General features: G+C 46.4%; 1 protein-coding gene across 1 annotated transcript; it reads left to right on the top strand.

Annotated features, from left to right (window-relative positions):
* The first annotated feature begins 8,855 nt into the window (after nt 1-8,855).
* RPRM (reprimo, TP53 dependent G2 arrest mediator homolog) lies at nt 8,856-10,677 on the top strand. Its single transcript, XM_084829644.1, has one exon. The coding sequence runs from the start codon at nt 9,386-9,388 to the stop codon at nt 9,713-9,715; it is 330 nt and encodes a 109-aa protein (XP_084685770.1). The 5' UTR covers nt 8,856-9,385; the 3' UTR covers nt 9,716-10,677.
* Nucleotides 10,678-14,768: the final 4,091 nt, after the last annotated feature.

Here is a 14,768-nt window from a genome sequence, read left to right as displayed (position 1 = left end):
CCAAAACCGAGTCTGAATCTTGCTTTGGATTCAGATTCAAATCGAAGCAGATGGGGTCCAAATTGGTCTGAAGCAAAACAGGGCAACTTCAGAAGGTCCAAAGTCCATGCACAGCCCTAGTGTATAGACCATTTCACCAGTGGGATCCCTGTCTGCTGGCAGAGTGACACTTACATTGCATTCAGTGGCCCATAAGTCAGCCTTTGACTGGCTTTCGAATTGTGTACCCAAAGTCAAATTTAAAGCAAGTTATTAAGAGTGCAAATTTATGCATCCTTATACAGAAAAAAGTCCTACAACTCCCAGCATTCCCCAGCCAGCTATGCATTGGAGTGCACCCTAAATCTTTTAAACCAGGAGTGTAGAACCTCAGGCCCATGGGCCAAATCCAGCCCTCCTGGGGTCTCATTCCAACCTTCTGGGGTTCCCTAGATGGCCCCACCCCCTTACTCGGACCCCACCCATTTCCCCATACCACCAAAAGTTTGATGGTTACCCAGCATTTGCATGTTTCTTCCCATTCTAAAAGGTTGAAATGCCACTCCTAAGGCTTAGCTGCTGGCAGTAAGAGTGTTGAGCTAAAATATGCTGGTATTTTTGGTGTTTTGATCCACCTCCTTTTCCTTAGGCCTGTCCACTATGGGAGTGCACCCTTCAAGACCTTCTTTGCAGTTGAATTTGGTCCTTGGGCTGAAAGAGGTTAAACATCCCTGTTTTAAACCATTCAGACAATGAGGGTGTGTTTGTTTTTCCCTCCTCCCAATGTATGCCAATATAAAACTTAGCAGCCATTAATAGATTTAATATCAAATTCAGCTCTCTAGAATCAATATCCTCTTTAATATAAAATAATGTTCTTAAGTTTTGAGTGGGAAAACATGCCCCATAATATTTTGTGTCAGTCCAAATATATTCTTCTAGAATGATTGCATAATGAGACAATTCCATAAAAATGTGTAGACAGCATTTAGAATTCAACCTACAACAGTATGATAAATATAATGAAGACAGTTACAGTTAAGTTGATGACAACAAAGCACCAATACCCCTTAATGATATACGCAACTGCAGGGCAATTGCTACATGGCAAGGTATTAGTTTATGTTCCCTAATTGCTAGCGTACGTACCTAAAATGAACGTCTGCCAAAGATATATGGATGGACACATTCCTCCCTGCAATGAAAGAATTTTTAATTAGAGTTCAGGCCATAGTGGTGAGTATCAGATTCCTTTTTAAAAACATAATTACTTTGTTGAGACTCTGGGAGAGCAATTGTTGATTTGTTATGTTTTTCCTTTGTAGTTTCATATAGGGAACTGATGAAGCTGAAAAGCTGAAATGTGTTTGACCCATTTGCAGTTTTTAAAGTACACATTATCATAGATGTCTTTTTTTTAGGTTTTACAATTCTGTTTTTAATTTGTATGTTGTGACACATATACATAGAGCTGGATCCAATGCCACCCTTGCATGGGTGGCCCAGACCTGCTGGTGGCAGCATACACATGACCCCTAACACCTGTGGCCACAATGCAGTGCTTCTGGGGGCAAGCACTGGAATGAGCAGTAACGCTCATGCCCCTTCCAGAAATGACTGTTTCTGTTCATTTTGGCGCTTGCCCTCGGGAGCACTACACTGCAGCTGCCGGGGTAGCGGCTGTGCATGTGCTGACACCAGCGGGCCTGAACTGCCCATTGGATCCAACCCAACGTTTTTAATATTTCCACTGTCTCACATTAAACTATTTTAATTGCGTATATTTTTGTACCGTAACTTCAGGTTTTGTTAAGAGAGTTGCAACGAATACAAGTATGTTGCTTCATACCTCCTGAGGTGATCCATTTCAGGGTCATTTGTATTTCTGAACTGAATTAGTCTTCTCAAAATGATTTTTTCAGAGTAAATTGTAATGGCCCAGGTCTGAGAGCCATCAGAGACTGAGGTTTCCAGTGGCAGTGACTCTGAGGAAGAGTAAGAAGAAACTCCTGGACCTTTGCACATGGGGCCCCCCACCTTGGATCCCACACCCCATCTACTCAGCCTCCAGGACATGCTGCTGCCTCTGACTCTGAGGTGTGACTCCTACAGAGAGCAGGGATACCCTGGGGAGCATGCCGCCACCAGCTCCTCACTCCTCAGACCCTCTCCACCCAGAAGGTTGTGATTATAGAAAAGGACGCTGGCCCTTTTAAACAAAACAAAACAGGTGAAGCACCTGAAGAGGTGGCACTCCCAGAAGGACTCTCCTGGCCTGGCTATCAAGCCTGTCAGTTGCTCTTGGTCAGAACTGAGGTAACCTGCCTTTACCTTAGGTGATTAATTGCTCTCTGTGGTCCTGAACCTGAGCCCACAATCCCTGAGTCAGCACATGCAGTTCTGTCTGAGGTCCTGAAGCTCGTATTTTCCAGACCTCCTTCAGCCACCTAACTGCACACCCTCCTATCGAGTCATTGCCTGTTAAGGATGGAATCCACAATGGAACAGGACATAAATGACTTAAGGATCGCTGCCTCAAACCCTTGGGCACTGCTGTTTATTCACTCTAGTAAAGCTAATGCTGAAGGCAAACCTTTCCTAGAACTTCTGTAGTTCTAAGATGATTGAGGACTTCAGTCTTTGCAGGTTCTGATACAAACTGACCTCATCCAGATTAATGGGTGGATCAGAATGTAGTTAGGCATAGGGATGTTGGAGAAATCCACAATGGAACCAAATGAGTCCAGATTTCCATGACCCCGATCTGTGGATTCCACAGTGGACTGGCTTCCCCCGTCAGGCAGATTCTGTGGACTTGCGGAACACTTTTCTAACTTTCCCAAATTTCATTGTAGAAAATTATGCAAAATTAAAAAAATCCAGCCAAAGACATCTCCCCCCATAGGTTAAAACGTGAAAACACACATTTGGGGAGAATTTGCGCATTTTCAGAGGTGTGCATTTTCACAACTGTGCATTTGTATGAAATATGAATTCACAAACAAACAAAAATCTGATTCCATGGATGGGCAGATGATGGAATGAAAGGCGCCTGACAATCTGTGAAAAACAGACAGGCAGATTTTACACAATCCATACATCCCTAGTTAGGCACTGGCTTTCATGCGTCACACATCTTCTGATGCAGTTCTCTGCTCAAAAACTGTATTACAAACAGGTTTAGAAATGTGTATTTTGAAAGAAAATACATTTAGAAATGCAGATTTTCATATGGATTATTTAAATCTGCAGATTACTATGGAAATGGAATGGAGCAGTCTTATGAGTGAACACATGCAAAAGGATACGGACCAGAAACAGGTTTAGTCTGTCCCTACATAGAATACAACAGCACTCTTGTTTCTTAAAACACACACACACACACACACACACACACACAGCTAAGTGAACTCTTTTGATATTTTCACTTCAAAACAAGCACACACGTTGTATTAAAGACTAATTATGGAAAGTAGCCACACACATGCACACACAACTAATAGAATTATAGATGTGAATAAGGCGGCCAGGCTGGAATGGGAAGCATTCTGTAATGAAGTAGGGCTGCCTTCAGCTGAGGCTTGTTTGCTTTGGCATGTGGATAGAAAGATGGCAGAAGCACAGGGCATTTACCCAAGTCACTTTCAGGGTGATTTATATTTGCATTTTGTTTTCTGTGAGCATAGCCCTCAGTGGCTCATACTCGTGGTGATTTCTCCTCCATCTGTGGCCTGTTCTCAAAAGCCACAAGTCACCAGAGGCATGTACTTCAAGCATGTATCTCTCTATGCAAGTGGAACACCACACAAATGCACAAATTCCAGTGTGTTAAATGCACCCAGTGACGCCTTCTGAAGAACAGCTCTTAGCCTCAGACAAACCATTTGATCATGTGGCCAATGCAAAGTAGAAACTAGACAGGTGCAACAGCTAGGCTGTTGGGTTTGGATTGCTTTGATTTTTTGGTTAGGTCCTTGACCTATGATGCATAATGGTGGAAGGTTTCTTGGGCTGGGGGAAGGGGCTGGCTATCTCCCAGCTTAGGACTTGGGAGAACACAGTATAGCTGGATCTGATTTTGCAGTTCACCGCATAGGAAGAGTGACAGTCTGCATATGTTTGGGGGCCCATGAGCTGCAACCTGGTCAAAACAAACCATGAGTCAACTGGTCAGCCTGGAGTTGATGCCGGAGTTGGATGTAGCCATGAGCACAGGAAAACCAAAGCACAACTGCCATATTGTCACATGACCATATTGTCAATGTCACAGGATGACATTGGCTTGTTCTGGAGTTCTCTCTCCAACATCTTAACAACTCCCAAAAGGTCAAATCCTATGTGCAGTCAGAGGACACCCAGTGCCAGGGCCATGATTCAGCCCACCAGTGGAGCACTGATAGAGGATGAGCCATTCAGAAATAACATCTGGGGATGGGAAGTCCAAAATTTAGCAAGGCAGGCTGGAACTCAGACAAGGAGAGCTATGATCTCCTTTCAGGTGGAACAGGTACAGCTCTGAAAAGGCTCACCTCATCAGGATTGCTGGGGCTGAAATGGTGTTACATAGAAAACTGTCTTACATTGAGTCAGCCCATTGGGACATCTTGTTCAGTATTGCCTACCTTGACTGGCAGCAGCTCTCCAAGGTTTCAGAAAGTCTTTACCAGCTCAGCCTGGAGACGCCAGAGACAGAATTGAACCTGGGACATTTGCATGCAAAGCATGTGCTTTATCACTGAGCTATGGTTGTTCAAACATGAAATGGAGAACTGTGTCCTGCACACAGTAACTTCCACTGAATTGCCAATCTTCCAAAGTGAAAGAAAATAAAATTGTCTCCTGAGCACGTATGCTATATTTCATTCTGGTATCTCAGTGTTCAAGATATGTATTGTGTTATGAACAAACACATGTATCAAGTAATGTCAAATAGGCAAGTTAACCCTTAGGTCCCACTATGCGCAGCCATTAATAAAACTTCTAAATATGTTAATGTTTACATCATTTGTGCAAATGATTTCAACAATAGCTAGAGCTGTTTCAGTCTTCATAGTATTAGATGGCTAACATTTAGCACTATTTTAGGATCATGGCTAATATTTTGCAAGATACCACTTCTAAATCCTAATTGTTGGGACACATTTGGCTTGGCAAAGTTGTTGTGTGTTTAAAGGAGCAGTAGGCAACTCAGTGCTCTCCAGATGTTTTGGACTACCACTCCCATATGCCACAACCAGCATGGCAATGGTCAAGGGTGATGGGCACTGTAGTCCACCAGGTTGCCTACCCCTGGTTTTAAAGTTTTTGTTTAAGTACCTGCCCGGGATGCACATAGTTTGAGATACATGCCTTTGGGTTCTTAACAAGAAGAGTTTGAAACAAATGATGCAAATCTTTGTGTTCACTAGATATACAAATAATACCCACATCATTTGATTGAAATTCCTTTCATTTCTGTTTACTAGCCTGTTGGATGAGCAGGCTCCAGGAATGGATTATTCCTCCATTCCTCTCTGTATTTAATCCTATTGCCATCCCTTCATTTATCATGTTTCTTGATTGGAAACTTGGCACCGTTGCTCTCACTAGAGTTGCCTGGATGCAGATGGGTAGAGAAAAGGGAGGCAGGTGTTCTTTTAAATGCATGGGACCATCTGGCACCTGATTTTGCAACTAGCTAATAGATGAGTTTAAGCAAACATTTATATCTAGTTAGATCCTGCTGGGTTGTCTCTCCCAGATCTCCACTTGCATAAAGTTCCCAAATTATAAAATGAAATTACAAACATATTTCCAGTCTACAGATCTCCACGTGCTGCTTGGCATGACAAGCTCTGAATGCCCAGGAGCCTGTTTTAATGGCGCTGTCCATTTTAATGGTGCTGATCATAGTTAGTTAGAGCAGGCCTTTGGGGCCAAAGTCCAGAACTTTGCAGCCAGGGGCAGGGGGCTCCAAATGACCACCCAGAGAGCAGCAGGAGAAGCAAACTCCATTTTAATCTTGTAGTCATGATGATGCGATGACTTCCTTGAGTTTAAACTGCAAAACCGCACACACTCAGAGAGGGAGAGAGAGAGAGAGAGAGAGAGAGAGTATCAGGGACAGCAAACCATCCAACATGTCAAGAATGCAGAAACAGTTTTAAAGCATGGGATGATGGTTGGACGGGAGGGAAAGAGAAATGCTACTTGTGTGCTTCAGAACTGAAGACCACATGGCCATCTAACCCCCCCGCCCCATTAAGTGCACCATCTGAAATTACTTAGTTGCACCACTGATCATAGCCTGAGGTTTATGTGTTGGGAGGGGAACTTATATTCCGCTCCCTCCTCCCCAAGACATTCAGCACTGTCAGAGATGGTAGTACTCATAATCTGCTAAGAGATTCATGCTCAGAATTGATCCAGCAAAGATTACCATGGATTTAGCTTTATAACTGTATGCATGTGTCACCCTTGCTGTTTCACTGTGCCAACTGGCTAAGGAAGGAGGTATTGCTATAGTCTTTAAAACCCTGGGGTGACCCCCATTGCAAATATGTCACAAAGATTATGTTTCAGCATCTGGATGATGTTAGCCATGATCCTAAAAATAATGATTGGAATACCGAAACAGCCGTTGCTGCTGTTAAAAGCCTTTACACAAAGGGTGCATCACACACACACAAAATCAGGACATTGCATTTTCCAAGGATTCAATTCACAATATTTTGGATCGGGTAAAAATTATGTTCTCCCAGCAAATAGTGTGTTCTGTTTCGTTGCTAATTTAGTTGTTTACTGAACATATTTTTAGGTGGCCTTTAAAGATAACCCCCCCAATTTTACAGGAGTCAGATTTTCTGCCATTTATTAGTATATGGTCTCTTTATCTGAGGCTGCAATAGGAGCAAGTCCCATTGACTATGCAAAGTAGACATGTATAGGGTTGCACTGTTAATGACTTCAGGAGTAACAAGATTTTTCAATGTATTTGACACCCACATATTTATGTTTTGTTTATTTAATATGTTTTTGAATTGCCCCTCCAGTCAATGAGTGCTCAAGGCAATTTACAATAAAATCATACCAATAATAATATCATTTCAAACCAAACTAAATTAAAACAAAATTGATAATATATAGATATTACAACAAAACAAGGGAGCCTTCTAAAATCAAAGAGCGGCACAAGTTGCTAAAAATTCTGAGAATATAGTTTTTGCCAGCCACCTAAAATAATGAGGGATAATGAGGGAGCCAACTTAACCTTCCTGGCAGCGAGTTCCACAACCGGGGCATTTTCTCAGGTCCCCACCAACCTCACCCCTGTCTTGGATCTCCAGCAACCTTGGCCCTGACTTGGGGCCTCAACTTCACCTCTCCAAGAGGTGAAAACAGGGCGATGATGGGCGTATGCTCCAGGCAGGTTCATACACTATATGTCCAGAGACAGCAAGATAGTACTGGGATTTATTTGGGGGAGTGGGGGAGAGAAGGCTAGATTTTCAAAAAGCTTTCTGCTTCATGATCTATCAGCTAATTTTAATAACTTTTTTTCTTTTAAAAATGACTGTAAAATTATTAACCAGGGGCTGTCAGAAATCTCATTTAAAATGTAGGAGTCATAACAGTGTGATTGCAAGTCCCATGTGGAAGTACCCAGGCTCTGGAAGAGAGTGGGGAAGTTTAAACGCCATCGATGGGAAGGCACTATCCTTCCAAGATGAAAAACGACATCCTGCCCGGGAAGGATGCACAACTCTGTTTGTAACCTGAAGGCAAAGCTGTAGGAGTGAAATGGGAAGTGTTAATTCTGGGATAGTTTTGGCCAATACAGAACCAGAGGTGAGATAGTGACTCTGGTTTAAATGAAATCATAGCATCGTAGAATAGGAGGGTTGGAAGGGGCCTAAAGACCATTGAGTCCAACCCCCTGCTCAATGCAGGAATCCGAGTCAAGGGTATATGCCAGGTTGGGGGAACCGTGAGCCTTCCAGATGTTGCTGGACTCCAACTCCAGTCAGCACCAGACAGCAGGGCCAGTGGTTGGGGATTATTGGAACTGCATTAATATCTAGAGGGCCACAAGTTGCCCATCCCTGATCCATGCTCTGGTCTATGCAGCATAAGGTGTATAGGCAAGAGACACTAAGAGGAATATGCAAGATCAAAGTAAGAAGCTAACTTTACTAAGTGGGGACCTTAACAGTCAATTGCTTATATAGGATAACTGATTTATCAGCCTTAAATACTCTGTCCTACCATGGATGAAAGCATAGGTCTCTCCCCCGGCCCCCTGCCGCCCCCAATCCACAAGCACGCAATGCATTAATATGGATGAAAACCATGGGGATTAAAATCCTCATGACTGTTTTATTTATTCCCTAGCTGGGGAATGCTGGGAGTGGCAGGACATTCCCCTGTCTAAACATGCATAGGGTTGCACCCTTCCTCCTTTATTTTTATTGCTTTTTTCAAAACAATCGCTCCTCCTCCCATTTTTTTAAAAATTAAATAGTGCCATTCAAGTGGGTTTACGGGCGTCAAGTTAACCCAGTAAGGCTGCAATCCCATCCACCTTCAGACAGAGAAAAGTCTCACAACTCCCAGAAGTCCCGGAATGCGGGGAGTTGTCGGGCTTCCCTCTGTCTAGCCACGCACAGGAGCGCGCCCTGAGGGAGGCGATGGCAGGACGCTCCCCGACAAGCGCCGCCGGCCGTTTCCAGCAGCGCCCGTCCCCCACCCGGTCGAGCAGAGGCGCGCGTCCGTGCGCCCGCCGGGGAGGGCGGACGCGGCGCTGATAGGCGGCCGTCGCGCGCGGCGCCAAACGGAGCGGCGCGGAGCCGCGGGGCGGGGCGGGGCGGGGCGTCGCCTCGCCGCCGCCTGGCAGAGCGGGATCGCCCGGGCGCCCTGGCCAGGAGGACCAGCCGCCCCCCGCTCCGCGCGCGCACGGCCCGGCCGAAGACGGACGCGCCTCCGCGCCGCTCCTGCCGGCGCAGCGCCCTCGAGGCTCTCCTTCGCCTGCTTCGCCCTCCGGCGGCTGCTGCGGCGGGCGGCGCCCACCTGATCCGATCCGGGCGCGCTTTCCGCGGCGCTGCCGCCTCCGGCCGGGGGCCGCCCCTCCCTCCCTCCCGCGGCCGGCGGTGCGGGGCCCGGCGAGCCCGGCGAGCGGCGAGCAGGAGCGCCGCGCCGCCTCGCTGCCGGGATCCGCCGGGGACGTCCAGCCCGACCCCGCCGCCGCCGCTTCTCCCCAGAAGCCTCGCCGGCGCCTGGTCCGCCTGCGCCGCCTGAGGCTCGCTGGGCTCGCTGCGCGCCGGCCGGGGAAGCTGCTCCGCGCTCGGCGTTCCCCTCCTCGCCCGCCGCCCGCCGCCGGTGGCTGGAGCAGCCGCCGCCGCCGCCGCCCCTCGCCTCTGCAGCCGGGGCCATGAACGCCTCGCTGGGCAACCAGACCGAGGCGGCGGCGCTCTTCCTGGCCAACAGCAGCGACGCCCTGGAGCGGGCGCTGCGGCCCTTCACGCCCAGCTCGGTGGTGACCGACGACGGCTTCGTGGTGGCCGCCCCGGACGAGCGGAGCCTGTACATCATGCGGGTGGTGCAGATCGCCGTCATGTGCGTCCTCTCGCTCACCGTCGTCTTCGGCATCTTCTTCCTGGGCTGCAACCTGCTCATCAAGTCCGAAGGCATGATCAACTTTTTGGTGAAGGACCGCAGGCCGTCCAAAGAGGTGGAGGCGGCGGCGGTGGGGCCGTTCTGACCCGCGAGCGCGCCCGCCGAGCCGCTCTGGCCGCTGCCGGGACTTGTTGGAGGGGGCGCGGTGGCGGTGATTGTTGCCTTTGATCGGAACGCCTTCCTCCCGGCCATGGTAGGACACCTTGGGGTGGGGGGAAGCCACCAAGCCCCCCTCCCCGTTCCCCGAGGGAACCGTGCCAGATAGGAAGCCGACTGTCCCATGTAGGGTGACAAGTGCGTTTACTCCTTGCTGGGCAGAGACGGGCGGGGAAATAGGGGACACCGGTTTCTTCGGCTCAGCCTCCGGAGAGGTGGAAGAAGATCTCCAACCTCTTGCATGGATGGGAGAGATTTGGGTCTAGCAATGGAGAGGGGAGGGGAGGGGTGGAAGAGACAGAGAGAGTGCAGGAGTCGTGAAGCCAAAAGTTGATGTGTGTGTCTTGTAAATGGCAATGTAAATGCACACAGACCAAACATCCCCAACTTTGCTGCTTTGTTTAAGGGGGGGGGGATGGGAATGGGGCTAGAGAAAGAAAGGGGGAGACTGGCCAGAATGTTGCTTGTGAACCCATTCAGCCCTCCTTGGAGCCGCTTTCCTTCAGGATTTGAAGGGGGACAGCAGGCACGTCTTACACTGGAGGAGTCAGGTTGTGGTGCTTTGGTGGGGGGGGTGTGTGTGTCCTGGATCCAGTTTTCACCTTGCTGTCTGTAACAGAAATACCCGTGCTGATGTGTGAATGGAATAGTTTTCAACTCGTTTCCTTTCTACTGTAGCTCTCCTTTTTAAAAATTGTATTCCGTCGGGATCCAGTTTGTATTTTGTATTTATCACTTCTTGATGCTTGTCTGCTGCTAAAAAGCCAGTGTGCTCAATTGCTGTGCTCTTGGCTTTATAAATTGCACCGGTTTACACGGCCCAAAAAAGTGCTCTGATGGTTTTGAGTGTTTTTTTCGTATTTAATTTGCTTTAATAAAATGTGTCTGAATCTTCGCACCTGGGTCTCCTGGCTGGCACAGCCCTTTCTGTTGAAATTCACCTTGTAAGGCCAGCTGTGATGAGCATCTGGAGGGAACAAGGGAAGCATCTCGTTTTAGTCACCCTAGACAAAGATAAAGTTGCAAAGAACAAGGGGGATAGGAAGAAAAGTGTTAGAGGCTTAACAGTGCCATGCTAGGCATATCTACTCAGAATTAAGGCTCACTGAGTTCAATAGGACTTACTCCCAGGTAAGTGGGTATAGGATGGCAGCCTTGGAATACCTCATAGATAAGAACAATAGTATCCTAATAGGGTTGATTGTGCTTAGAGTTTGCTTTCCTCCCCCCACCCCCCAGTTCAGATTAGGGCAGTAATGTCGTGCAAGTAAAATTCAAGGAGAAAGATCTGCGGAAAGATAAAGCTTCTGTTGTGGAAATGATCCTGCTGAGAAAACGTGTGCCGTTACTAATGAAAGGTGAAGGGTAGAGATTTTTCTACCAGCGCAATTATTTATAGACAGGAAATACTGATGAGAAAGACACATCAACTGAATCTGTGTCTGGCCAGTTAATTGAGTTGGCAATCTGCAACAAGCCCAGGACTACCTAGTTCATGTTGAGACCTTCCCTGTATTTGCATCCTAAAGCCACACACACACACACACACACAGAGAGAGAGAGAGAAACAAACAAAGGTAGAGGTCTTTTCTTTAGCAGACACTTCCATATAGATGCAAGTTTCCCACTACTTACTTCTGTAACTCTCTAAAGACAATGGCATTCAGAGTTAGATGAATTGACAGCTGCTTACTAACATAGGACTAGGTTTATTGTATAATGTGGGACTGTCTTTAAGGTGGGTTACATTTTTAAAAAGCTTAACCTCCCCGCACACTTCCTTTTCATAATTACCACCTCTGCCAACAGCCCCATGGCAGAAATACAATGCAATTTAAAAATTCCCCTCCCATCAACCCCATAATTTTTTTTATCAAGCATCATGCTCCTATCCTCACCATACATTTAATCCCTGTAATATATAGCCTGGAATTGACAGGATATATAATTTAGTAAGGCTAATTGAAATGATTAAGAGATATTGGGGTGGGGGGTGGAGCACAGACCCTGTCTACCCTTCAGCATTTTATCTTCCCCCCCCTCTACCTTCTCATTTGGCTCTGTATAGTAAAGTCAAGTGTGATTCCACAAAGTAGGGTGTTTAAAGTGGGATGCTAGGGGGGGAAGAAGATTGCATAACATGGTCAGGTAGACCAGGAGTTCTAAAACAGCAGGCAGAAATGCAACACATGGCATGATTTAGTTCTAAAAGTTGTGCTGTTGCTGTGTCGGTGGAAGGAACACATCAGGAGATGGATTAAAGGTACAGATGCCCGTTCAGGGTGCCTACACAGGTGGCTTTGGAAGACAGCTGTTGAGTGTATGTTCTGTACATAATACACAGGAAGGAGGGTGTAACACAGAAGCAAAGGGAGAGGAACAGCACACAAAAATGAATAGAGCAATGGAAAATGCAGACGTGGAAAGTGATGAAGAAAAGGCCAGGCGGAGATTGTTTTGGCAAGATATGGCACGATAAGGGCTAATCTGGGAGAGTTCTCTCCTAACCCCTTCAAACTCTAAGCCTGGAGTCTTGAGTTACATGCAACAGGCAGGAAGAGATATACCACACCTGAATGGATTGACCTCCATTTTTAAGCCACAAAGCCTAAAGTTCCACACACCACTTGGAATTTAACAGTTCTTTCTCCCTCTTCAGTCCATTCTTTTTGGGAAGCCTTGTTAGGAGTAAGGAGGACATATTTGTTGCTCACAAACAGCAAGAGAAAATGCTTAGATCCAGGATGTCAGTTGCAGGCAGCTTTTGATTTGTTCCGCATTGCACTGTCAATTCTCTTAGTGTCCTCCCAAGTGAGGCTTTTATTGTGCAATCACCATACTTGATTTGAGGAATTTTGCAGTGGGGTGTGGGATGTGTGTGTATGTGTGTGTGTGGGGGGGGGGTCCAGACATAGCCATCATCTTCAGTCTGTAGCTCTCTTATGCTTTCCAACCGTTTCTTCCATCCTTTTTCTTACCAGAAAAAAATCCATTAAGGAAGAACAATGCCTTTTTATTGTTAATGCTACAAGCCCTCCATCTGTCAAGCCCCCTCAGACCAGCGGTGGGGAAAACATGGGCCTCCAGATGTCACTGGACTGCAACTCCCATGAATTCCAGCCAGCATAGCCAATAGTTAGGGATGATGGGAGTTGCAGCCTGACAACTTCTGGAGAGCCACACACACACTCCACATCCCTGCATTGGACGGTCAACAATTGATTCTCCACCCTTTCCAATATTTCTTTACAATACATATTAAAAACAAATGCTAAGGTCAATGACAGGTATACCCATGGATGCTCTACACCAGAGGTGCAGAACCTCCAGTCCATGGACCAAATCCACACATGCTGTATAATTTTTGTGTGTTCACGTAAGAAGGAAGTATATTTGTGCAACTATCGTTTGTTCACAGCTTCAGTCGTATTATAATTGCTGTGCAATTCACTCATCCAGATCCCCCCGCAATTCATGGAGCAGCAAATATCTATATGTAATAATATTTCTAGATAAGCCCATCCCTCACATCACAGTATACAGTTGTGCTTTTGAACACTTGCGGGTGCCTGGGCTCTGAGCAATGGTTTTAGTGGAAAGCCCAATCAAAGCACTGCATATTTAAGGAGGGGTGGAAGGGATAGTTCACAGAGCAGCCGTTATAGTGCCTATCTGGGAAGATCTGCCTTCCTTGGCTTGGTTATAGTGAATATACTGGCACCCTCCCTCACACCCATTTTTAGGGGTCGGCAATCTCAGGCCCAGGAGCCAAATCCATCTGTATGGTTTGGCCCTCCAAGATTCCCCAGATGGCTCTTCCATTGGCCCCACACCTTTCCACCCCTCTTTCCATTGGCCCCACACTTTTCCCAGCTTTTGTGCAGTTTTTCTGCCTTCTAAAAGGTTGAAATGCCTCTCCTAAGGCTTAGTTATTGGCAAAAAGAGCTTTAAGGTAAATATTTATTTATTCATTTATTTGTTTATTTATTTGACCTTTTGAGAGGTTCTCCAAAATGGAATTCAGCCCTTGGGCTGAAAGAGGCTCTGCACCCCTGCTCTCTATGGTGACCTAATCTCAAATGTGCAAGGATTGTCTTGAGTTACTCAATGGTGATAGGAAGGCACACTGCACATACTCAAAGGTATATGCTTCACATGTAAGTGATCACTCAGCCCTAGAACAAGGCATTTACTTACAACAGTTTGACCCTTGTTGCTGTATGTAAATGTCCTTAAAGTGGCTGACATTTAAAGCAAACAAACAAATGAATAAATAAATAAACAAACAATGACAGTAAAAACTAAAATTACAGAACCGTTCAAAACAAAAACAGGAGTACAAACACACACACAATTAAAAAATTAGTTGTTGCTGTTCATTCGTTCAGTCATGTCCGACTCTTCGTGACCCCATGGACCATAGCACGCCAGGCCTTCCTGTCCTCCGCTCTCTCCCAGAATGTGCTCAAGACAAGTTCATAAAAAGGTAGTGCCTAAGGATATTTTCCAGATGAGACTTTTATTGTGCAATCACACTGCCTCATTCACAGAATGGGGGGGGGGTCCCCATAGGACATCTTCTGTTTGTAACCCTCCTATGTTTCCCCATTACTTCTTTCATCTTATTTCTTACCCCCCAAAAGTCTGTTAAGAAGGAAAAGCTGAAATAACTGCACAATAGCTTTTGATTGTTAGCACTAGAAACTCCTAAGCTGCCCACTGGAAGGTGAGCAGAGATGGAGCCAGGCAAATGTGCTTGGGCAGGATGTTTCATCAGACACCACATTTCTGACGTTGGTGGGCTATGGGGGTCAGGAGCATAGCCTAGTCTTGACAGATAATCTTAAGGGTTAGGCCAGTTCATGTGATCAGAAGTGATTCATTGTCTGGTCCTAAATAATTGAGAGTATTGAAGATCAAAACAAGCAAAAACAAACACCAGCATTTGGGCGGGGGGTGGGGGGGATGGATAGCCAGTTCAA

The sequence above is a fragment of the Heloderma suspectum genome, chromosome 1 (genome assembly GCF_057233095.1).
Source record: "Heloderma suspectum isolate Gila_16-S chromosome 1, 16-S_ref, whole genome shotgun sequence".
Taxonomy (NCBI): Eukaryota; Metazoa; Chordata; class Lepidosauria; order Squamata; family Helodermatidae; genus Heloderma; species Heloderma suspectum.
The sequence above is the reverse complement of the archived record's forward strand: the minus strand, read 5'-3'. Positions and strand labels throughout refer to the sequence as shown.